General features: G+C 27.8%; 1 protein-coding gene across 3 annotated transcripts; it reads left to right on the plus strand.

Annotated features, from left to right (window-relative positions):
* Positions 1-27594, plus strand: LOC100212286 (uncharacterized). Of its 3 annotated transcripts, XR_010643332.1 has the most exons (14): positions 2-918; positions 7520-7581; positions 7826-7919; positions 8555-8635; positions 8708-8832; positions 9101-9398; positions 9481-9545; positions 9621-9848; positions 10281-10886; positions 16372-16522; positions 22883-23086; positions 23166-23395; positions 25653-25767; positions 27416-27594. XR_010643332.1 is itself a non-coding variant. In XM_065816701.1 (12 exons), exons 1-12 carry the CDS (start codon positions 46-48, stop codon positions 27526-27528), a joined length of 2811 nt encoding a protein of 936 aa, XP_065672773.1. In that variant the 5' UTR covers positions 2-45; the 3' UTR covers positions 27529-27594. The 3 variants fall into 3 exon arrangements, 1 of the variants encoding a protein (XP_065672773.1); XR_010643331.1 differs by lacking the exons at positions 22883-23086; positions 27416-27594 and having other exon boundaries at positions 1-918; positions 25653-25757; XM_065816701.1 differs by lacking the exons at positions 22883-23086; positions 23166-23395.

Raw genomic sequence — 27594 nt, forward strand, 5'->3', positions numbered from 1 at the left:
TTTATGTTATTAATTTAATATGAAATTATAAAGAGTTTTTAGAAGATGCATCCATGGTTCAAAGAATTAGTGTCACACATCTTATCTAAAATTGAAATACAAAAAAATGTTTATCAAGATACTTTGATGCTATTGCAATTAATTTGTGATAAATACAGTTTTCCTTCAATAAATATAGCATGTGAAAAACTTTCCAAACACCTGTTTATAGACATTAACACAATAAAACAATCAAAATGTCAGTTAAATAGTTTATTTAACTCTGGTATGAACTCTGAACATGGTATAAGTAATAAAAGGAGTGAACAAAATTTATTCATACTTGTTTGCGAAATTTCTGCTGATCAATCAAGTAATAGTGGAAATATTGTTATTCAAGATATAACTGGAAAAATTAATTGTGTTTATCCTAAAGCTACTTTTTCAAAATTAAATTCACTTGGAATAGTGTTAGATTGGAGTTATCTAATTGACCATAAGCAATCGTTTTATGATATCAAACTTTTAAATTCTAAAGTATCGTGTTATATTGAACTAAAGTCTGTGTTTATATTAAATAGACCTACAATTATAAAGGAACCAAAGCAGAAGTTTTCTTTGGATGGAATTCTTATAAGAAAAAGTTGCTTGAGTAAAATTAACGGTGGTACACCATTTTTTTTAGTTCTATTAACTTCCATTAGTGACTCACAAACCTTTTTTGTTGTTGTTCAAGGTAAGAAGTATGCTCATTGGTACTGGTGTTTAAAAATTAATAGAGTATATAATTTTAATGGACTTCAAGTTGGAATCATAAATATAGAGCAGAAGAGACATAAAGTTTTTTTTACAAATGATTTAACATTTTGTTCACTAACAAATGAGATCAAGTATTGTGAAAAAAAATTTTGTAAATATTCTTTTGGTATCAGTTATCAAGTATGTTGTTTTATCTTCTTTTTTTTTTATCATTATTACTGGATTTTATGAATGTATTGTTTCTTTTTCATATAAATATGAGGCACCTAGCAGAAAAAGGTACCTAGCTAATAAATGAAAAACAAAAAAATCTACAAAATAAAAAAAAAAGTTATATTATTGTTGTAAGTTAACTAAACTATATTTTTTAATGGAAATATTTGTTAACAACCTCATACTATTTATTGTCAAAAAAAATAATTATTTTGTATGTCGGTGGAAATATTTTTTTGTTAACAACCTTATAATGTTTACTCTGCTTTGATGAATAATTTTTAATTAATTAATTATAATTAATTAGGTATTATTAATTATGACAAAATAAATTATTAATGTTTTTAAAAAAAAGTTTGTTTAAAAAACTTAAGTAAAAGATTATTTTCTATTTTGCATGATGATATTCGTTAAACCTAAAGCGCTTTTGAATTTTTGGTTTAATAAAATTCTCTGTGAGGGAAAACTTTTGATATTTTCTGTTTTGTTTATTAGCTAAATTTAGTGTTGCATATTTTATAGACAACCCCTAAAATCATGCACGGTTTATTGAATATTAGCAAGTTTTTTTAGAAACCAAAGTATAAAAGATTGAAAAAAAAAAACAACTTTTAAAAATAGGACTTTACTGCTCATTATCTACTAAACTTGTTTTCAAAGAGTTGATACCATTTCTTATTGGGAATGATTTTTTTTTCATTTCAAACAATGTATATGCGAAAACTTAATGTTTTTTTGCCTGACAACTTGTGTGTTATTAGTTTTGAATCTTTAATTAAACAAAAATAAATAAAATAGTTATTAAATAAATTCAAAATTATCATAAGAGGTCTTTATTTGAATTTATAGTTATAAGAAATAGTTTTTGTGTCATCTTTTATATTTTGTGTCATCTTTTCTGTTTGTCATTGTGAAATTAATTTATTTCTTAAAACATAGGCTACAGGTATGTAAAAAAAACATGCAAAATTTCTATAGTTCTATCAAAGGTAAACCTTTATAATTTTTCTTTTAAAATATAATTTTTTTAAATACTTCAGTTTTTAATAATGTGTACTACAACCTTTTACACTAATTAATTTGAAATGTGATTTTTTCATACTTTTTATAAGATTTAATTACTTTAGTTTTTAATAACGTTTTTAATAATTTAGTTTTTAAATAATAATGGTAATAACTACCAACTTTTACAATAAATTCTAAATTTGGTTTTTCATACTTTGTAAAATATTCATACTTTTTGATTTTTTTCAAGATTTTCAAAGCAAACCTTTGAAACATCATTCCTGAGTAGCAGTTTGAAGTTCTTGTATTGTATACTGTTGAGAATTTCCATATACAGTCCATGCTTATATTCCTTATAAATTTTCAATAGTGTTCGAGTTTTGTGAGTGTGCTGGCCAATTCAAAACACATAGTTTCCTGGAATGATTGTTTTCAACACATACTGTATGGATTGCCACATTATCTCGTTGGAAAATCCGATTCTCATTAGGTAAACCTTCACTAAATTTCAATATCTTCTTAAAGATCTTCATAGTTTCTTGCATTCACTTTTTCTGTCATAAAGCATAGTGCAAAACTTTACAAAAAATGAAGTTTTTCAGAGGAAACAAAATGTGCTCCATATCTAACTGTCCCTGTCCTTTTTTTTGCAAAAGCATTCCAATAATACTTATAATCATCATACCTATTTAGTATTCAAAACTGATAATTTTGAACCCCATTAGAATAGATTTACCAAATGACAAATTTGTTATAGCAGATTTTTCAGCTTATCAGAATAAATTTGCACTTTCTATTTCTATATCTTGTTTGATTTTATGGATAGCCTCATTGTTTTCTTTTGTAAACTCCATGCAGGTGTGTTCTTCATGAGAGCCTTTAATTCTAATTTGGAAAACTTTCTCGTTGTAGTTATCGAATCTTTTGGCAGACAGCATGTCTTTCATTTTTTTAATAGTGCTGTAGCTTGGAAATCTATCAGGTGCTGTCATGTGTGTATCTTTATTTGAACTTTTTATGTGATTACAATACAGTTGATGCACTACCTTAACACTTTATCATCTGGCAACAGTTCATTCTTATTTAACTTGTGTAATATTTGAATTGCTTTAGTTTGATGTTCTATAATTATTAAAAACTATGATATATATATATATATATATATATATATATATATATATATATATATATTGAATATTATATACTGTTCTTTTTGCTTCAAGTAAAGCTTGTACAATTAAAAACTTTGTCGTTAGCTATTTGTTGTTTGCTTCTGTTGCTCAATCCAGCAAGTTCCTTTGACGAACATCCTGTTTTTTTCTTATTTGATTAGTTGGTATATTCTTTTGATTGGAAAAGCTGGGGTGTCATTATGTAACATTCTTATGATGGTTTTCAAATCTAGCTTTTGATTTATATACTTTTCCCCATTTTTTTTAATATTTGATATGCAAAACTCTCAATAAATTTAAAGGTTTTTAGGTATTACATTACAAATTTTTTGAGATGTATTTTATTATTTATCTCCTTTTCCCCTCCTAGATAACTTTGAATATGTTTTGAATATATTGGATATTTTATAATGAATATACTGGGTATTGAATATATTGGAATTGTCATACCTGAAACATAAAAAACTTTCCATCAATGTATATATGTCTGGGAAAATATTAACCGTAATTCTATATAAATTACTTAAAACATCACCTATAAAATTTTTCTTGAATCACACTTTTCAACAAAATTTTTTAACTTTGTACTTAAATATCTCATTATTGATAGTTTTAAAACATTTAAATTTTAACTTAGTACCTAAATATCTCATAATTGATAGTTTTAAATCATTTACATTTTAACCTATTCATGTTGAATGTGTTTACATTTGAACCCACCTTATAAAAAAACACCTTAAAAAAATTGAGTTTTGGCCACCCTACGTCCCACTGTGCAACTATACAACAATTATATAATAAATGTTAATTTAAAATCACAAAACTTTCATATTGAACAAATAAATCAAAATCTTGCTCAAATTTTAATCAATCTTTATTGATTAAACTGATTGATCTATGGAAATTTCACTCTTATATATATACTAGTTTTAAAAACATTTTTGATTTCCTCAGAAACGCATAAAGTTTTCATAAATGCATTTGTTTACAATAACTCTAATAAAGGTAATTTTGTGGTCAATTTTATAAATACATTTGGCATAAAATCTACAATAACTTTATGGAACTATGAAAATTTCAGAGTGTATTATCTGGTTTGTTAAGTGGCAGACTTATTGTGCTCAAGGTATGCCATCTTGTTTTGTTATCCCTCCTAAAATTAGATCAATGTTAAATATTTACTGTTAAATTGGTAACAATATATAAATAACAGAATTGGATTTATAGTAAGTTATTATTTAATTATACCTGCTATAAATTTTTCTCAGATCATCATATGTTTGCAAGCCTATTTTTGAAGAAAATTACAGTTTATATCAGATATATTCTTTCTGAAAGTGGTTATTGTTTAATACAGCATTATGTACAAAGTTAAAAGGTTAAGTAAATTAAATAAAAAAGCAATTGCTTTTACTCATTTTTGGAGTTTGTGCAAAAAAATTTTGAGCAGAATGGCTTAAATTTTTAATCATGTAAAGCTGAACAACTTTAACCCAAAAACGCTGAGTAATTGCTCAGCTTTACAACCTAAAGTGGTTGTTTGTAGACCGACTACTGATACTTATTTAAAACCTGCTATAAAAATCCTATATAATCTTGCTATAATAATTTAAAACTATATTATCATTTAAAACTATAATAATCTTGTTTAACTTTATAAGTTTAAATAAAAGCTTTGTGATCTCATTCTTTAATCTGATGTACTATATCATATGTGTATCAATCAGTATCTGCCCTTATCAGTCATTACCTAAAATAAACAGTTTTATTTAAAGTATAAATAAAGCACAAAGTAACACTGATACCTTGATGTATAGATTTCTTCTTAATCCACTAATAATTAGTCCTTTTTTCTCATTAAATTTACCCTCTACGTAAAACATGTCTTCTGTGGTATAATTTAATTTAAAACCTGTATTTAAAACTGCAGTTTTTTTATTTATATTTAAATCAAACAGTTTCTCTATAATATTTGAAAATATTTTAGTATTTACCAGAAAGTTATTCATGTTTTTACTGTAAAAATTTTTTTGGCAACATGGTTTTAAAACAACTTAAGTTTTCTATCTGCATTTTAATTTAAGATATTTTTTTTTTTACATAAATCTGTGTGCTTCGGTTTTCAGTAATGAACAAATTAACTGGTCTTTTCATTTCTTTTTTTTTTTGGTGGGTTTTATCATTTTGAAAATATTTTTTACTGTTTTTTTTTGTTTCCAAAAGTGAGACAGTCAATCTCCAACTCATTTTCAATCTCCAATTCGCAATTTGCAACAAGTGATTATTGAGTACAAGCTAGACCCATTTTCAATGAGTCTTTATTTGATCTTTTTATTTTGAAGTTGTTAAATAAAATTATTTAATTAATTATTAAATTTATTGAAATTATTAAAAAATAGTAAAGTTAACAAAAAAGGCATTTTTTATCACAGATTGATATTGCATATGATATAGTACATCAGATTAAAGAATAAGAACATGAAGCTTTTATTCAAACTCATAAAGTTAAACAAGATTACATTGCAAATTTTTAGTTGTACAAATCTTTAATTTAGATTCTTCAAATTTAATTGACTTAGAATATTTACCTTTTTTGGCTTATTTAAATATATAAGTTTCAAAAAGTCTTCATTTTCCAACAAAAAGATGCTAAAGATTAACCATTTTTAAATCACTACCATCACCTAAGACCACTTGATAAATCTATACTATACCTAAGACCAATCTTTTAATCAAAGTCTATACTTAAGACCAATCTATAAGTATACTTAAGACCAATCTATAAGTCAAGGTCTATACTTTTACTAATTCAGGTGTCAATAATTCAAATTAATTCAGATTATTAGAGTACTGCTCTGTTAAATAATAATTTTTTTAATTTAAAAATCAAATAACATATCAATGAAGTTTTCCGTAAAAAATGGTTTATTTATAGTGGTTTAAATAAAGCAGCTTAATTTTCTGTTGACATAAAAATTCTGGCTGCTCATCTGAAGTAATATCCAAACAAAGGTAATCATCTGAAGGTATCATCTGAAGTCCAAACAAAGGTAATCATCTGAAGGTATCATCTGAAGTAATATCCAAACAAAGGTAATCATCTGAAGGTATCATCTGAAGTAATATCCAAACAAAGGTAATCATCTGAAGGTATCATCTGAAGTAATATCCAAACAAAGGTAATCATCTGAAGGTATCATCTGAAGTCCAAACAAAGGTAATCATCTGAAGGTATCATCTGAAGTAATATCCAAACAAAGGTAATCATCTGAAGGTATCATCTGAAGTAATATCCAAACAAAGGTAATCATCTGAAGGTATCATCTGAAGTAATATCCAAACAAAGGTAATCATCTGAAGGTATCATCTGAAGTCCAAACAAAGGTAATCATCTGAAGGTATCATCTGAAGTAATATCCAAACAAAGGTAATCATCTGAAGGTATCATCTGAAGTAATATCCAAACAAAGGTAATCATCTGAAGGTATCATCTGAAGTAATATCCAAACAAAGGTAATCATCTGAAGGTATCATCTGAAGTAATGTCCAAACAAAGGTAATCATCTGAAGGTATCATCTGAAGTCCAAACAAAGGTAATCATCTGAAGGTATCATCTGAAGTCCAAACAAAGGTAATCATCTGAAGGTATCATCTGAAGTAATATCCAAACAAAGGTAATCATCTGAAGGTATCATCTGAAGTAATATCCAAACAAAGGTAATCATCTGAAGGTATCATCTGAAGTAATATCCAAACAAAGGTAATCATCTGAAGGTATCATCTGAAGTAATATCCAAACAAAGGTAATCATCTGAAGGTATCATCTGAAGTAATGTCCAAACAAAGGTAATCATCTGAAGGTATCATCTGAAGTCCAAACAAAGGTAATCATCTGAAGGTATCATCTGAAGTAATATCCAAACAAAGGTAATCATCTGAAGGTATCATCTGAAGTCCATACAAAGGTAATCATCTGAAGGTATCATCTGAAGTCCATACAAAGCTCTTAAAAGATATGCTTTTTATACATTTTTATACATTAACTTTTTATACATTATGTAGATAAAAACAATAATATTACCATTATTAAAAGCACAACATATCAAGCTCAAGTATCTAGGTCAACTTTAGCTGTTAAGAAATAAATTATGAATTTTATGTTTAAAAAAATACCTTGTAACCATACAATACCAAAGTTTTGCTACTTCAAGACTTTTACTTTGTAATAATACAATAACAAAGCTTTGCTACTTAAGGACTTTTACTTTGTAATAAAAAAGTATAGTTGGTAGTTGCATTAGTAAATAGTTTGTAATGTAATATAATTTTCTTTTTTAAATATTTTCTTAAATGCTTGGTACTTATTATAAGTACTGTTTACACATTTTAGGGTGTTATCACTAGCACTGTTTATGCTGAGTTTGGTATCTTAGAACTTGATGAAGAAATCAAGTATTTTTATTTTTTTAAATTTCTTTTTAATTTACTAAAAAGAAATTTTAAATTTTTATTAACATAAAGTAATTTTTTTTAAATATTTTTAAATATTTAATGAAAATGCTTAGGCTAACAACTAAACTGTATTGTTTGTATAAATCTACCAACTAAAAAAGCACACACAACACCTGGCTGTGTTACTTTAAAAATATCATTGTTTTTATAAAATGAAGGTAAAATAGCACCTTTTTTTTTTTAGGTTAATTTTTTGTCAAGCATTGTTTTCACAATTTGGAAGAGGTTTTCGTCAGGGTGCAGAAATTTTAATCCATAATGCACATTTGCTTTTTTATGTTAGTTTTTTTAAAGTATTCTTATACCAATGAATTAAGATCATTTCTACTTTTTTTATTAAGCTAAAATCTTGTTGAATTAGTTTTAAAAAAAGGAAGATCAAAAAGATTTCAAACAACTATGAATAGATGTGACTATCATGTCTACTAGTTTTATCCATCACCTATATCAGCTTTGTCTTTCTCTTCTATTTATTTAAGTTTTTTGATATCAGTTTTGTATGTTAGTTCACCCACAATAGTTTTTACTAATTTACAAGTTTTTAAATAATTATGTTTAACGAAAAACAATATCATATACAATTGATATCGTTTTTTTTTGTTAAACATAGTTATTGCTAAAACATTTGTAATATTATTTACCACTATATGGTAAATAATTTTATTAATATATTTTTACTTTGTAATATGAATTTGTTGTTTTGATGGCAATATATTTTTATTTGGCTTTTATTTGTTGTTTGATGTTTAAATGCTGTTATGTATTATTTCATTTTTATTAAAGGTGAAATTTTAAAGGCTTAATTAGAATATCATTGTTATCATTTTACAACTGATTATACATATATTTTAATTTGTTACTTTACTATAACATTTTAAAAGAAATAATAGTATATTGTTATAACATTTTTAAGGGATCAAAGAAACTGCTGTGCTGCTGTTCTTCAAGTGAAATTCAAATTGTCAAATTATCTGCTTATCAATCTTCATACAATGTGTGTTTCATTATTTTATTGCTTTTAACTTTAGCTAAGATTCTTAATTTAACTTATTAAATTTATATTCAGGTTGTGTTTCCTCAATTACATCCAATAGCTTCACAGCTACAGATGTATTCTGTAGAATATTTAGTTGCCATGGTAAAGTTTCTTCAAAAACTATTTTCAACAACTCATCCAACATTAACTTCAATGTAATTATTAGATAAAAGTTTCTCTTTTTTTTTAAATTATAATGAAAGTTCTTTTTGAGGGTTGATTTTATTTGTTGAAACTATTTGTTAGATTATAAATATTAACAACTTTAAAATATTAACAGTTTAGTATCAAAGAACTTTAAAATATTAATAGGTTAGTAACAAAGAACTTTAAATATTAACAGTTTAGTAACAAAGAACTTTAAAATAGTAATAGGTTAGTAACAAAAAACTTTAAAATAATATTCAATTTTATTTTTTTTAGATTCAAAAAGAACCCAGACAGGTTATTATCAATGCTAAAATGGATTTTTACTCCTGAAAAAACCTTATACAGGCCTTCATTGTTTTTTGAATTTTTTAATGAGCCTCATTCTTGCATTTATACTAACAGAAGTATTCATAAAATCAAGTCTAAGTTAAAATCATTAAAAGAGTTTAAAAATCATGTTGTAATGCTATCACAATCAGGCAATTGGCTAAATGGAAGTATTTCTAATGTTTTTTCAAATTGTTCTGATGGATGGAGTTATGTAAAAATGAGTTCTTCTATGCTTTCCTTGGTAAAATTTAAAAAAAAAAATTAAAAAGTTTTTAATACTCACCATTTTGGAATAAGGATTTATGTAACAGTTGATAATTTAGATTGTATGTGGAATATTATCTGATAGTAAAATAGCGGATTCAACATGTGAAGTTTATTTCATGTGGTGAGGAATTATAAAGTATTTTATTACATTTGGGTGTTTGGAATATAGGTGAAAATGTTTTTTTACTTGTTTCAGTGAAGGGCAAGATATATCTCACTTAAATGGTTGTGGAGTTACTATTAAAAAATATGATGTAGTTATTGAGAAGTATTGCTATACTGAGCTTCAAGTAATTTCTGGGTATCATCTTAAGAAAGAATGTACTCGTCTGTATGTTGTTATATCTTCTTTAGATGACATATTTTTTATTAATGATGTTGTCAGTATGCATCCACAAAAAAAGTTGAAGTTTGAGGGAAAAAAGTATGTGGTCTCTTTTGTTATTTATTTATAAAAGTAATTTAATTATAAAACTGTACTAGTTTTATTTAAAATCATTTTAACATTTCCAATAGAAAATGTGTAACACTTAAGCATAAGTTGACTTGTGATGTCATAAGTTGACTTCTTATTCTTTTTATTTGCTTTTCTTTTTTATAAACAATAACTTGTTTAAACTTCTACAGTTTACTAAAATTGCTAAAAAAAAAAATCTTAATCTCTAAGTAAAATTGCTATCACATATGTAAAATGTGCAACAGTTAAGGTCTGGTTAATGTTGATGTGTATTCATAATTACAGATAGAATGTGCTCTTATCCTTTACTTTTTGCTGCTACAAAAAGAAATAATGATTAAAAAACTTAAACAATTCATGAATATGTAATCAGCAATTTTTTAATTGTTTGTTTTTTAGGTGGGTTTTTGGCACAATCGTTAGGCGATTTTATAAGCGTCAAAAAGGCATTATGTTTGATACAGAACTTCATACTGAAAATATCATTTATGTTCCTCCCCTTGGACGAGTAGAAGAAAAATTTTTAGCTGAATCTCTTCAAAGTCTATATCCATATTGTCAATCTATTCTTAAGCTAGAGTTATATGTTAATGAAACAAAAAAGATTCTTCCCATATATTTTGACTCAAACAAACTTGTTTATCCTCTCGGAATGCTTCCTGGTGCTGCAGTTCAATTATTGTATCTCCAACATAAAAAATCAAATCATTCAACATATTATAAGTTTAACCAAATGTCTCAGTTCAAGATGATAAAACTTCCTTCTTTAGATGTTAACAAACTTATAGAAAGTCTTAATATAGCTCAGAATGAAAGAATGAATCTTATTTCACTGGTTCTAAATAAAATCAATAGCAATGATATTTTGTTTACTGTAGTAGCGCGTGTAACTTTTATTCAATGGATTGGAATGAAATGGAAATGTGGACTATGTAAAAATATTTTGGTTGATGGTGTCTGTACTAATAGATGTAAAAGAGAACAGAATTTTGACTTTCAATTAAGGTAACTTATTTTTTGCAAAGGTAAAGAATTTTTTTAAAAAGCACACTCAGTATACTTGATCTTAAGGGCAATCGACTTGACTATTCAACTCATTTCGTACAAATGAAACAGCTTGATTATTCAACAACTCTTTTAAAAATAATACATTGACTAGACTATATAACTATTTTTTTTTTACAGATAGAAAGTTGACTTTTTTTTTTTTTTTTTTTTTTTACAGGTTTAAAAAAAAAATGTAAATTTTTATATAAATTTTATTGGTTTAAATCTTGTTTAAAAAAATACTTATGAAATAAATATATGTAAAATGTGAATTTAAAAATTATTCGTCCAAATAAACACACACACTCACACACACTCACACACACTTTAGTTGATATAGGTGAAAGAAATGTTCTTATATAGTTGTATATTTTAATTTAAGTTTTAAAATGCTTAAATCCAGGCAGTTTTTTCAGAAAAAGAAAAAAAAAAAAATGTTTAAAAAAAACACTTTTTTTTGCTGTTGTTAAAGTCTTTTATATCTAGCAAAGTAAATGTTCAATCCCAAAACTTCAGTCAATTGTATGTATGTCCAATCCCAAAACTTCAGTCAATTGTATGTATGTCCAATTCCATAACTTTAGTCATATGTATGTATGTCCAATCCCATAACTTTAGTCAATTATATGTACTAAATCTCTCATCTAAGCTTATTTTATCATTTATGTGAATAATGTGTTCACAAATCACTCTGATCCACACCTCTGCTTAGTGCAGGCTCTCCATTTGGCAATAATGATGTGAAAGCGTTTTTCTCAACAAATTTGGTAGCGACCTCAGCAGACTGAGGTCGCTACCAAAATTTGCACCACTGCGTTGCCATTCGAATTTAGCAAAATAGTTTAAATTACATACTTTTTTATGTATTGAAAATTAAGTGAAAGGAATTGTGTTATCAAAAGAATCTTGTGCACATAATTTGGTTGACAGATTTAAAAACCATTATGTTGCACTCATTAATTTTTTCAGTCAAAGCAGTTAGTTACAAATTGCATTGTCTTTTCATTTTAAAAATAGCATTATGGAGAACTCAAAACCCACAAATGAGGTCATTATTTTATTAATCATTAATTGTTCGTTTTTAGATATAAATTTTTAGATTTATTTTAGGCCCTAGTTTTAGGTCGTTCATGTCCTGCTGCCTTGTAGGATACACCTTTTTAGGCAAAGGCTAGGAGATGCCAACTTCAACTTGAAACACCCACTGCCTTGGGGCTCTTGGTTGAGTAAAGGCTAGAAATGGTGTCTCGATAAAAATACTCATCTTGGGCAGATGTTAAATGCATTCAGCTACTGTCTTGAAGAAGGCCACCTAGGCAAACACTTAGGGGTAAACAGATTCTATCTGTTGCCCAGCCTCGCACCCCTTCTTTATCTATTAGGCTGGCGCAGATGTATTTTTAATACATTGTTTCCAGTAAAGGATGTTGAATGCTGGATCTTCTTGACTCAATGCATGGGTTTTGCTTGTCTCTCTGTTTTTATGACTAGGCAACTCATTCGATTATCTCCTAATGAGTTACAGCTCTAAAACTCTAATACAGCTCTAACACTCAGTTTTATGATTCTGAGGCCAGCACTCACTCAGTTTTATGATCCTGAACTCTGTAACCGGCTGGTAGTCAGGTTTCCTGAACTCTGGTAGCTCTCAGAGAGGCTGATTCCATCAACAGCTGAAAAATATCAAAGTATTAACAGTGCCATGTTGCACATGGATGGTGACCCTGTTTGTACTTGTGGTACTTTTTTTTTGCAATGCCAAGGTCACATTTGCAGTCCTTTACTACATCCTAGGGTTTATTAATAGTAATGAGGCAATTGTTTGGGCTATTAAACAGATTACTGATTACTATCTACGCTTTACAGATTAACGCTACGCTACAGATTACTATCTACAATTACTATCTAAGTCAAGTTCTTTAAATATGAATGAAGTACCAAAAACTATAAAACACAAAAAACCATTGTCATCACCAAGTTCTCTATACCTATCATTCACTAATATTCGTGGTCTTCAAAGTAACTTTTCTTCTGTTGAGTCTTATCTCTTGCAAAGTTCACCAGGCCTACTTGCTTTTTGTGAGATTAATTTGAGTTCAGCTGTTTCATCTTGTGATCTTAGTGTTGATGGTTATTTTCCTTTAATTCATAAAGACTTCAATAGTCACATGCTTGGTCTGGGCATTTACATTCGTAAGAATTCACCCTATTGTTGTGAAACTAGGTTTGAATCCACAGACTATTCTTTTATGTGCTTTTGTTTAGCACCACTTCACTCTATTGTCTTTCTCTTTGTTCTATATCGCTCTCTTTCATCTCAAGATTGCACTCTTTTTGATGTTATTTCTGATCATATTGATCAAGCCCTCTCTCAATATTATCCATCAGCTAATATTGTTGTTGTTGGTGACTTTAATGCTTATCACACTGAATGGCTTGGCTCTAGTGTCAGTGACTCTGCATGCATTCAAGCCTACGACTTTTGCCTTTCTCAATCTCTAACTCAAGTAGTCAACTTTCCAACTCGCTTTCTAGACAACCCGAATCAATTACCTTCTCTACTCAACTTATATCGTGTTTCTGATCCTAGTCAGTGCTCAGTTTCTCCACAATCACCCTTAGGTGCTTCTGATCACAGTTTTTGACGAACTTGACGAACAAGGCTGCTGCATGGAGAAACAAGTTGAGCGATACTACCAGAGATGTGGTGGAGATTGAACTCGGAATTTCTCGCTTATGAAGCGAGCGCTCTACCACTACACCACTATCGCAGTTTGATCTACACTACAGTTTGATCTCTCTAAAATTATTATCTCACTCTTCTTCATCATCTGAATCCCCCTATCATCGTATCTCTTACAACTACCTTAAAGCTGACTGGGACTCTTTCCATGATTTTCTTCATGACAGCCCTTGGGTAAAAATCTTTTGTCTTCCTGTTGACAAATGTGCTTCTTACATAACTTTGTGGATTCAGGCTGGCATGAAATCTTTTATTCCCTCTCGACGATTCCAGGTCAAGCTTCACTCTTCTCCAATGTTTTCCTTGCATTGTGCTGCTGCAATTGCCAATCGAAACTGTTGCTTCCATATCTATCAGCAAAACAATTCTCCAGAAAACAGGCATCTGTTTATTACTGCTAGAAACCATTGTAAAAAGGTTTTATCTAATGCCAAAGCCTGTTATTCTCAGGTCATGAAATCTTGTATTTCATCACAAAAGTTAGGCTGTCGTGACACCTGGAGAATCTTTAATAGTATCAATAATAAGGGGAAATCTTTAATTCCACCTTTCTTGTATGGTTCAGACTTTGTCACCTCACCTAAAGATAAAGCTGAATTACTTGCTAAGAACTTTTCATCAATATCATCTCTTAATTCTGCTAGTTGTGTTCTACCTAATATAGCTGTCAAACAGGTTGATCCATTGCTTGACATTCGTTCACTCCAGTATCTAAAGTGATTTGCTGCTTAGACTCTTCTTCTGCTTGTGGCCCAGACAACATAGCTGTTATAGGCTCGCAGAAGTGTTCTCCAGAGGATTCAAAACTATTTAACAAGTGCTTATCAGACTCTTGTTTTCCAGCCTGCTGGAAAGCGGCATCTGTTATTCCTATTTTAAAATATTCTGGAGAGCGATCTGATCGTTTAACTACCATCCCATTAGTCTTCTTCCTATCACAAGCTAGGTTTTTGAATCTTTAATTAACAAACACTTAATCTCTCATCTTGAATCTAATAACTTACTTTCTGATCATCAATATGGATTTCGATCTTATTGTTCTACAGCTGATTTGTTAACAGTAATAACCGATAGGTTTTATCGTGCATTAGATAAAAGCAGAGAGGTTAAGGCAATCGCTCTTGACATTTCTAAAGCTTTTGATAAAGTTTGACATGCTTGTCTTCTCCATAAGCTTTCTTCAAACGGTGTATCTGGTAGCATCTTTAAGATTATTGAATCCTTCCTTTTCTATCATAGTATAAAATTTGTCCTCGATGGACAGCACTCTTTTTCTGTAACTTCAGGGGTTCCTCAAGGTTCTATCCTTGGTCCTATACTCTTTTTAACTGACATTAATGATCTTTCAGATATTCTCACATCTAAAGTGGCATTGTTCGCTGATGATACTTACATTTATTTTTGTCATGAAAAGAAGCCAACACACTCTGATTGCTTGGAGGGGGCATTTGAGCTTGAAAAGGATCTCACTTCAGCTACAGCATGGGGCTCACGATGGCTGGTGAACTTTAACTCAGATAAAACTCAATTTTTTTCAGCCATTTGTTTTTGCAATAATTTAGATCTTCTTATATTTATTAACGGTAATGTACTCGATGAATCATCTACCATTCATCTTTTAGGATTAAGTCTTACTTCCGATCTTTCTTAGAAACCATAAATCAAATCCATTGCAAAATTAGCATCTGCAAAGGTTGCATCTTTTTATCGAGCTCAATTTTTTTTTACTCTGGATTCTATTCTTTATCTCTATAAATCTAAAATCCGGCCATGTATGGAATACTGTTGCCATATCTGGGGCGGACTATATATATGGATTTGGCAACATGTATGGAATACTGTTGCCATATCTATGCGTTTTTGCACCTTGTCTTTTAGGCAAGGTGCAAAAACGCATTTTAAACATAGTTAGATCTGCTCTTGCAGCCAACCTCCAACTATTATTACATCGTCATAATGTTGCTTCTCTTTCTCTTTTCTACAAATACTATAATGGGCACTGCTCTAAAGAGCTAGCGTCTTTTAAGTCTCATCCTTTTTCTGTGACTGTTCCTAAGTGCTCTAAAAACTCTTATTCCTCTAGTTTTTTTCCTCGAACATCAGTTCTTTGATATTCACTTCCTTTATCTTGCTTTCCTGATTCATATAATTTGCAATCCTTTAAGTCTTTTGTCAATCGTTATCTTGCTCTACAATCTTCATTTTTTCTCTTCCAGTAACTTCCAACTCTAAATAGTTGTTGCTTGCAGCCTTGTTGGAAGAGAAGTTGTTTTAAAAAAAATAATAATAATGAAGGTATAAAAGTTAAATTTTAGAAATATAAAAGTTAAATTTTAGATATAAAAAAGTTATTTGTTAGATATAAATTGAAATCAAACTAGATACAGACCAAATGCACTAGTATTTTTAAAGTTTACAAAAGTAGTGCAGGAGAAGTAGTGGTTTTTGGTTGCCGATAAATTAGATTGGGTCTAATATTTGGTAGCAATGCCCAGCTCTGTAAAAAATTACATTACCATCATACTTTAAGAATGAAAATCAATCGGAAGTTGAGTTTTCAATGTTTTTAAAGTTAGCTTTAGTTTCTTATAAAGATTAAAATTTCTAAATTTTTTTTTTTTTTTGATTGTCATAAAGATGAACTAGTTTTTACAAGTTGTGATTAACCTTTAGTCTGATTTTTGCATTATTCTTTCATAGGGCAATAGTTGATGATGGAACAGCTGAATGCTATTTACATTTTGATGAGCATGAAGCAAAGGTTTTGTTAAACATTTCCAATGAAGATTATGATAATTTAAAATATAAAACTTATTGCTGTGGCATTTTGGAGTACAATCGTTATAATAAAGTAATATTTTTTAATACTTTTTTATTTTAAAATGATTTTGACATTTTTTCATCTAGTTTATTTTATATGAAGGAAAGTTTTTTTTGTTTTTTACACTATAAGTTATTCATTACAAAACTTAAATGGAGTTATCAACAAAGGTTGATTCACCAACAAGAGTTGATTTGATTCTTTTTTTTTTTTCTTGGCAAACGTTTTTACTTGAAAATTTTTATCAAAAAAATAGTTTAAATTATTTTTTGAGCAAGGTACTTAAAAGTATAATAATATTTTTGTTAATGTGAAAAGTATAATATTGATAAAAGTACAATATACAATAATACAATGATAATATTAATAAAAGTACAATATACTGAAATTATATTGAATATTACAAAATATCCTAGACATACCTATTCGGCGTGGTAAAACATTTACTATATACATGTTGTGCATTTATATACCCTAATATAGTGCTATAGTGCTAGATAGTACTGATTTCTTGCCGACCAAAAAAGGTTGTCAACCATCTACATCAGCTTAATGTACATCACATTTAAGAATGACGATTGCAAAAAAAAATTTTAACTTGCTTGTCAGAAGAAGAAAAAGAAAGCATTTTTTTTATAAATGTAAATAAAGCGAAGATTATTGTAATAGCAAATAAAAGCGATAAAGTAAAAAAAATGTTTCTTTTTAAAATTTTTTACAAAATTTTTAATGGCTAGGAGAGAAATGGATAAAATTTTAAGATGGTGAAATGGTAATAAGGTTAACTATTCCCATATATACTGTATTGAAAGAAAATTATTATCTGCTACTGTTTATTCAGAGAGACTTATCTCAGAGGCAGGTAAAAATAGACAAAGAGTTAGGTTGTTGCCCAAAACTAGAAAACAACTTATTTTAACACCATAATGTTCCTAAATTTCCAGAAACCCTGACCCAGAATACAAGATTCTCTTATTTAAGTTATATATTATTTTTTTAATTATAAATATTCTTCATTGAGTCCAGTCTTTTTTGAGTCTAGTTAAATTTTTTAATTTACATATATCTTAATTCTTCTTTACTTAGTTTTAACTTAAGTTTAAAGTTAAGACTAGTTAAATACGTACGGTATTTACATTTCAAGATATAAAAGTACATTTCAAAAGTAAAATATAAAAGTACATTTTAAAGATATAAAAGTTTTTTTTTAACAGTCATATATAAAGTTTTAATTTTATTGGTTATATAGTTGATTATTGCAAACTTGCAATAATTAACTATATAATTTATATTACTATATTATTAATATATATATTAATATATTACTTAAAAATTTAATTTTTCTTCAAGAACATTATTTATTGAAGCTTAAAAAAGCATTAGTAGCCCTCGGAATTAGAAAAAATAAGGTCAGCAATAATTTGCCAACCTTAATCTGTTAGAAGTCCACAAAAAAATTTGATACAATGGTTTTACCAAAAAACATAGAAGCAAAGTCAGCGATTTTTTGAAGACTTTAAACAGTTCTAGGTTGGAAACCCCAGGACTGCATTAGAAATAATAATCATTTGATCCTTTGTAACCTGGTTTGACATTTGGACTAATTCAAAGAACTTAGTGCTAAAAGTACTTAAGTCACATTTTGACGAAATTGAGTTAATTAGTAATTTTTTCTAACAAGGTTAAGCCCTTTGTACTGGATAAATTGCAACATTTAAAAATGCACCCTCTTTTACACATACCAAAAATAAGAATTATACAATTTTATGGACAAAAAGTACTCAAGTCCTAAATTTCGGTGCTAAAAGTTCTTAACTTAGCTTTTCCTGCCAAGCGGCTGTTAGAATTAGTTCATAACTTTAAAAAAATGGCGGTCGAGGCGAACGCTATCTTACCCAAAATTAAATCCAAAGCCAAAAAAAGAAGACTAACACCATCAAATTGGAAAATAAATGGCATTAAGCTGGCTAAAGTCAGAGGTAGCAGTATATATATATATATATATATATATATATATATATATATATATATATATATATATATATATATATATATATATATATATATATATATATATATATATATATATATATATATATATATATGTATATTTTATTGATATTTAAACTTGGTTAGTACTAGTTATGTTATATATATAATACAAATATATGTTACATACACTTGTTATTATTTCTAATGTTATTATATATAATATAAAACTATATATTTTTTATATAGTTTTATATAAAGCACACTGTGTGTAGATTAGTGTAGTCAAAGTGTGTTCACTTTTTGTAGCACTTTTTTCTTACTCACAAAAAGTGTACATGTTCCTAATGTACTGAGCAGTAATAAATTAGTAAAAAACACCCAACTTATATCTTTTGTAATTGCATGTAAATATTTATGTAACATCAAATGACAACATTTAAAACATCAATTTTTACCATAAGATGTGAGAAGCTCACACATCTTATGGTAAAAAGCTGAAGCCATCAAGGAAGCCTGCCATAATTGAATGTCATTGTAGATGTCTAACTAAGTTCACAGATATTGAAAAAGAACAGATTTTTTCTGCATTTTTTGCTCTTGAAGATCATGATGAACAAAATATATATCTGCAGGGTTGCATAAATATAACCCCTGTCAATAATATTCGTCGAAGACTTAGAAAAGAAAATTGCAAAGAACGAAGTAGCTTTTTCTGTTCAGTCACTGCAATGGATCAAACTGTTACCGTTTGCAAAGCAGCGTTTCTTGCAATACATGGGGTAAAGGAATCTAGGCTTAAAAAAGTTCTTAACTTTACTGTTCCCATTGAAGATGGGTAAACATGAAAATCACAAAACAATTGTTAAAGAAATTAGAAATTGTGTTTGTGATCACATTAAACTGTTTCCTGCACATGAAAGCCACTACAGCCAATCAAAAAACAAACACAAAAAATACCTGGATTTATCTCTGACTGTGGCAAAAATGCATCACCTATTTTTAAAGGCAAACCCAGATCTTATACCTAATGATTGTAAATACTGGCTTTACCTTGACTTATTTAACTTTGAATTTAATATTAAATTTGGATTTCCAAGGAGTGACATATGCGATAAATGTGAAAAATTCCAGGCACAAAGAAAAGCAGCTGAGTCTATTAATGATGCCATTCTTGTAAATAAACTGAAATTTCATCATGAACTTCACGTAAAGAAAGCTGATGTGTTTAATGCGCAAATCAACGAAGCCACAGAAGCTGCAAAACTAAGCAAAGACACTGCAGTGATCTGTTTGGACTTTGAAAAAATTTACCGCTTCCTCTAACTGGCATTGGACAAAAATATTATAAGCGTCAACTTTGGATTTACAACGTGTGCATTCATGACAATGTAAATGAATCTGCTCACATGTATCTGTATGCTGAGCATTTTGCAGCTAAGGGCACAAATGAAGTCATTTCAGGTTTGGATCATTACATTTCTGGTCTTACATCTACAACTACAAAGATTGTGATTTTCATGGATAACTGTTTTTCACAGAATTAAAACCGTTACATCTTTGCTTATCTACAAAAATTGGTAAATAAGAATGTCTCTATTTTATATTAAACACAAGCTTATGTAAAGTATCCCCTTCCAGGACATAGCCGAATGCCTTGTGATCGTAATTTTGGGCGCATTAAAAAAAAGAGAAGAAAGAAGGACAGGGTAATTCTACCTTCACAGTGGGTATCGCTTGTAAAGAATACAGATACCAGAAAACCATTTAATGTTGTTTATGTGAAACATCCTCTTACAGACAACATGATCCAAAATGGAACCCCAGTTGTTAAAGTACTGGACTTTAAAAGGGCTTATGATCCTTTAATAAAACCAGTAACTGGAATTAGCGAGTTTAGAGGAGCAAAATTTGAACGAGGCACTTAGTGGTAAGTAGAATTTCAATGACCGGAGAATGTTGTGATGTCATAAAAACTTTTAAATGTGGTAAAAAACTTTCAATTCTCCTTTCACTCAAACCTAATAGAGCATACGTAAATTTTTTGCCTGTTAAAACTGCAAAATTTCATGACAATGGTGATCTTTTAAACCATGTTAATCTTCCTGAAGGAGTTACTTTTTATAGCAATATTCATGGCATAGATGGAGACACAAGTGTCATTGAAGATATAGAATAGACTTATTTCTTTATTGTAATAATATGTTGAAAAATTACATTAGTTCTGTGTTTTTTTGGTGCAAAAAGTACCTAACTCTCCTAATAGGACAAAAAGTACTTAAGTCCAAAAAATAAATTAAATATATCTTCTAAAAGATTAGGGCGTAAGGCTTTTAAATAAGCAGGTTTATTCATTATAATAATGCAAATGTATAAGAGTTATTAGAAATTCATTAGCATGTCTTGTCTGATTTCAGGGTCAGTTTGAATATTCAAACTCCATTTTCTCAGAATGACTATTTTGTGACTTAAGTACTTTTAGCACTAAGGTCTTCAATTGGGTTATAGTTAAAAAGTTTTTTTGTTCTTTTAAATAAAAATCTGCTGTTTTGGTAAGTTTTATTTTAAGAACGAAAAGTTTATTATAGTGTCCATAATAAACTTTTATGTCCATAATAAACCTCTCCTCTAGTCATATGGTGTCTCATTCTACTCTAGTCTAATTTTATACTCTAATTTTATATATATATATATATATATATATATATATATATATATATATATATATATATATATATATATATATATATATATATATATATAATTAAAATAAAATATAAAAAAAGTTTATTTGGGGATACCGTTTTTTTTTGTGGCAAGTTTAGGGAGGGGGGCTATTATTGAGTCCCCACACCATCACCCTCCACCTCATCTTCCCCACTCTCCTCCTCCTCTAGTTAAAACCGGTGCCGCGACAATGATTTTTAATTATCGTTTTTTCAATCATCATTTTAATCATTTGTGTTTATCTTGTTTAGTTTTATCCTAAGATAAAGAGTTGATTTAAAGATATTTTATTGAATACATGAATTTACCGACGATGTTACTTTAGTTACAATAAGAAAACTATTTTACTTAAGACTTTAATAAACGCTTTTGTTACAAATACCACGCTATTGTAAATAATTATTGAAAATTGTTCAAAGTATTTCAAACATTTATTAACTATATTTTAGTAAATTTAATTTTAGTAGTTAATGATGTTTTAAATAATTAGTAATTCAATTTTTAAATAGTTTTAAAAAATTTTAATTAATATTTACATTACATAATACATTTACATATATTAAATCACATAGTATTTGTAAAATTAACAAAATAGTTTTACGTCTTGTATAACTATTCAAACAAAATATCGAATAACTATTCAAACAAAATACTAAAGTATTTAATAAATATATTTACTATTATTTAAACAAAAAACTTTTGTTTGAATAAAACAAAAAATTATAATAAAAAAATAATAATAGTAAATATGTTTATTTACTATTATTCAAACAAAATTTATGTTATATTTATTATGGCATTTAATAAACGTATTTACTATTATTTTAACTTTAAAATTTTGATTTAAATATTAGCAAATCTGTTCATTTAACTTTTACTAAAGGTTAATAATTTTTAAAGTGATTTTAAGGCGCATTTTAAATTAAAGATAATTAAATTCATTCATTGTAAATGATCTTTAATTAAAATTAAAGTTCATTCATTCAAAAATTAAATTTGCGCGATAGTTACTAATTTATAAAAGTTAATTTAAAAGTTATTAAGAATTAAAATTTTTTTACTTTTGTTCATTTATTATCAAAAGCAGTTTACTCTTAATTGCCAAAAAACAAAAGTTAACTTGAATGGTTGTTTTAAAATTGTTTTATCTTTCGAAAAAGCAAATTTTTCATACATTCTATTGTTATAAAATTTCTTAACAAGTTTTTAAAATTAAGTTTCGTAATGACTTTCGTTTTTTTTAAACTAACGTTTAATTAGTAAACGAAGAACAGTTACGTCATGTAATTTTTTAGTTCATTTTATTGATCAAAAGAAAAAATGAGGTAGCTAAAATATACTGAAAATTATTTATATAATACTGTATTTAAAACTGAAATTTTTTAATTTTTTTTACCGCTCCAGCCGTACTAAAACAGGTCTGGGTTCGTCTTTGATATATATACATGTATATGTATATATGAAGAGCTTATTTTCAAAATGTGTAAAGGGACATTTTTGAAAAAATTGCGTTAACTGCCCATTATTAAAAAAAAATAATTTTAAGTCATGTTAGCATCTATTTTTCAATATTTTTATTTATTTTCAGCTAAAAAATAATTTTATTTTCAAAACGCGGTATGATTTTTTAAATTTATTTTCAAAACACTGTTTTTTTTTTTGGACCAATTGTAGCGTGTAGAAAGATAATTTTGCGCAAGCGCAATAAACAACTACAAGTAAAACTTGAAAATGGCAGACTATAATTGTTTGGATGAAAGTGTTGCTTGCTGATGAAAAAAGCAATGCTAAGTAAGAGAAATGAGAAAGTTATTTCGACATTCAAGTGGAGGAAAAATTCTTTCTATATCGTGTAATCACATTGCAGGCTTTTGCAAGGTGGTATTTGATTTTATTGAGCTTATTGTTATAAGATTATGTTATAATAATCTTTAAATTTATGACAAATTTATTTCAGGGTCGAGATATTACACCAGACAATCTGTTTAAATGTCATTCAGAATTCTATTGTAATACCAACAAAGTGTCACAGGATGCTTCTATACTATCAAGGCTTAATATAGTTAGTATTAGCCAAAGTAAAAAATAATGAGTGAAAAAAGTTAAGAATTATGAGTGTTGAGTACTTTTTATGCATTGAAGGATACAAACTACGAGTTTGCCAAGCTTCATTTTGTTCAGTATTGTGTAAGTTTACAATTGCTTTACTTTTAATTCAGAATAATTTGCATAAGTTATGCATGTATACTTGTTGAAAAAATGTTTTATTGACAAAAATTTATTTATTTATACTATTTTATTTTTATTTTATTTTTTTTAAACATCTTCATTTTTTTAAACATCTTCATTTTTTTTAAACATCTTTGGAAGTTACTGGAAGAAGAAAAGATTAAGATTTTAGATCAAGATAACGATTGACAGGCGACTTAAAAGATGACAAATTATATGAATCAGGAAAGCAAGATAAAGGAAGCGAATTCCAAAGAACTGATGTTCGAGGAAAAAAACTAGACGAATAAGAGTTTTTGGAGCACTTAGGAACAGTCATAGAAAAGGGATGAGACTTAATTGAATGACAAGTAACATGATAATGAATTTTAGTAGATGGCACAAGAGATGCAAGCTCTTTAGAGCAGTGTCCATTATAGTATTTGTAGAAAAGAGAAAGAGAAGCAACATTATGACAATGTGATAATGGTTGGAGATTGGTTGCAAGAGCAGGTCCGACTATGTTTTCAATGCGTTTTTGCACCTTGTCTAAAAGAGAAAGGACATCATTAAAAGATCCGCCCCAGATATGGCAACATTATTCTATACAAGGCTGGATTTGAGATTTATAGAGATAAAGAATAGAGTCCAGAATAAGAAAGTGTTGAGCTCAAAAAAGAGATGCAACCTTAGCAGATGCTAATTTTGCAACGGATTTGATATATGTTTTCCAAGAAAGATCAGAAGTAAGAGTTAATCCTAGAAAATGAAAAGTGGATGACTCGTCGAGTACATTACCGTTCATAAATATAGGAAGATCTAAATTATTGTGATAACGATTGGCTGAAAAAAATTGAGTTTTATCTGAGTTAAAGTTCACCAGCCACTGTGAGCCCCATGCTGTAGCAGAAGTGAGATCCTTTTCAAGCTCAAAGGCTGCCTCCAAGCAATCAGAGAGTGTTAGCTTCTTATCATGACATGAATAAACAGTAGTATCATCAGCAAACAATGCCACCTTAGATGTCAGAATATCTGGAATATTGTTAATGTAAATTAAAAAGAGTATAGGGCCAAGGATAGAACCTTGAGGAACCCCTGAAGTTACAGAATAAGAAAAAGAGTGCTGTCCATCGAGGACAAATTTTATACTACGATTGGAAAGGAAGGATTCAATAATCTTAAAGATGTTACCAGGTACACCATAAGAAGAAAGCTTATGGAGAAGACCATAAATCTAGCCATAAATCCTGATAGAGTAATACGAATTGCAAGACACTGGTATGATCATGAAACAACCAGATCTAAAAATAGAGGAGGAGACGGGAAGAAAGCAGTTTTTTCTGAAATGAAAGAAGCTATTAAAAACTATATTCAGACTTTTACATGCAGAGCAAGTCATTATGGAAGAAAAGGTGCTCCTGGACGTAAATATTTGCCCTCTGATTTGAATGTAAAACGCATGTACCAACTTTTTTTGGACAAAAATAGTACAACTATTGCTCAAAATGTGGGCTACCATTTATATTATGGGAATTTATAAACCATTACAATTTAGCATTTTGATACCCAGCAACAGACACATGTTCTACATGTCAATCACTTAAGTTGTCTATGAAAAACCAAAATATTACTGATGACCAAAAGAAAAGAAAAACTGCACTTTTCATTCTTCACAAAAGGAAAGCAACAAAATTTTACAGTTTGCTTAATGATATCCACCCAAATGAGATAACCATCTGCTTTGACATGATGGAGAATAAACTACCATTTTTTACGCTTTTATAGTTACCTATTGGAGTTGTTTTAAGAAATTTTTAGAGTTGTTTTAAGAAATAATTATTTAAACTAAATAATATCAAATAACAATATTATAAAAACAATATGATAAATATAAGAAAATCCGTGTTTTGCAAGTAGATCTTAGAATACATAACACAATATTTATTAAAGAAATAAATTAAAATGGATGTAAAGTGTTTTGTTAATAAGCAATATTTAGATATACAGCGTTTTGAAATAAAACAAATTGTCTCAAAACCCATAATTTGGACTTCCCGCGTTTTGAAAATAAGCTCTTCATATATACATATATACATATATATATATATATATATATATATATATATATATATATATATATATATATATATATATATATATATATATATATATATATATATATATATATATATATATTTATATATTTATATATTTATATATTTATATATTTATATAGAATCTGTGTGGTGGAACCGATAAATATCAGCGTATTTTGCAAAGAGTTACTCAACATACTGAGTCCTATCATCTTCATGAGTTTCTTTGTAAACAATATAAGAAAGGAAATCAAAGTAAGTAACTTTTTAAAATAAATTAAAAACTCATATCAATCTTATGCTTTTCAATCTCTTTTCTTATCTTTTATATCTTTTATATATTTTATGTTTATATAATGATATTATCGTAACATAGCTTAACCATATTTAAAGACTAATATCGTAACATAGCAGGCTTCACTATTTTTCAGCAAAGTGATACATTTTGCAATAAACTTTATGCATCTTTTTTTAAGTGATGCCCGATAATAAAACCAAACTAAACTAATCACAAATTTAAAACATTTCATAGTTTATAAATCGAAAACATTGTATTATTTATGTATTTAAAACAAGTTGTTTTTGAAATAAAACAAGTTGTTTTTGAAATAAAACAAGTTGTTTTTGAAATAAAACAACACTTAAGATATTCTGATCAGCAAACAAAGACATTTTAAGTTAGCTTTCTTTGAGATTAAAAAAAAATTACGAGGAAAGCTATTCCAATTAGTATATAAAATTTAAAAGTTGAAACTCTAGTGATTTCATGTGAAGCAGTATGGCACCAAAGTATGAAATCTAAAAAAATATAAATTTTAATTAAACAATATGGATCTTCCTCCTTGATCGCAAAATATCGGCGAGTCCTTTCATTATAAATAAAAATAATGTTCTTTAAAAGTATGTCATTTTGGGTCCTAAAAGAAGCGAAATAATATTTAAAAAATTGAAATATAGTTAACATATTTTATGAAAACAGCTTAGAAAGAAAATTACTATAAAATACTTTAGAAAAATTATTTTTATTTATTTTATGTTTAAAAACCAAACTTTTTATGCAATTAAATCTAATATAACATTCTTTATATAAAATATGACTTTTTTTCATATTATTTCGCTTCTTTTGAGCCCCTTTTGAGCATGACATACTTTTAATGAAACTTTATTTTATTTTTAATATTAAGGACTCGTCGGATCTTTCTGCAATTTTTTTGGATTTCATACTTTTGTGCTATATTGCTTCACATAAAATCACTGGAATTTTAACTTTCAAATTTTCTTATGAACCTCCCTAGTTTATATTTTAAGGTTTTAAAAAAAGAATTGCATTTAAAATGCGTCATTTAAAAATTATCAGTTGAATTGTTTTTTTAAAGTTTTACTCCCTTACAGAATTTTTCTACAATATAGTTGTTTCTCCGCGCAGCGGCCTTATAGGTCAAGGTTCGTGTTTCGGAGTTATAGAGTTGAGAGAGGGTTATAATCACTATTAAGTAGCCTCTTCGTCTGTAGTGGCCTTCTCGGCCTTGAGGAGGTGAATAACAAAAAACAAAAAAAAGTTCTTTACTTATTTTTTTCAGCGATGTTTAGCGGTTTTTAAAATTAAATAAAAAAAAAATTGGATGTAAAAAACAACAAACTTTCAATTTACGTATTTATTTACATATACTTCAATTTTCATGTTACATTCTAGTCTTTGTTTATATAATCACAAAACACAGGCATAAACTAGCCGAACATTAACTTTTCGGTCATTACCTAACCTATTTTTTGTCTATTTTTTGTCTTGTTTTGTATTTTTACAGTATGTGTATTTTGTTATAACATACTTGATGTTTTGCATACTATTTTATTACCTAATGTTTATGTACTTTTATTTATAATATTTTAAATTTTTTTCTAGATTTTTCTACTTTTGTATCAATGGACGATGAAAAACAAACCTTAGGTCATTCTAAAGTATTTTTGCAGTGTTTAATGTTTCGAAAAGTTGCTTATCAGCAAACATTATATTAACCAATAATTTTAAGTAAAAATCTATAAATAATTTATAAATTATTGTAATAAATTTATAAAAATAAA

Source organism: Hydra vulgaris, chromosome 13, assembly GCF_038396675.1.
Source record: "Hydra vulgaris chromosome 13, alternate assembly HydraT2T_AEP".
Classification (NCBI taxonomy): domain Eukaryota; kingdom Metazoa; phylum Cnidaria; class Hydrozoa; order Anthoathecata; family Hydridae; genus Hydra; species Hydra vulgaris.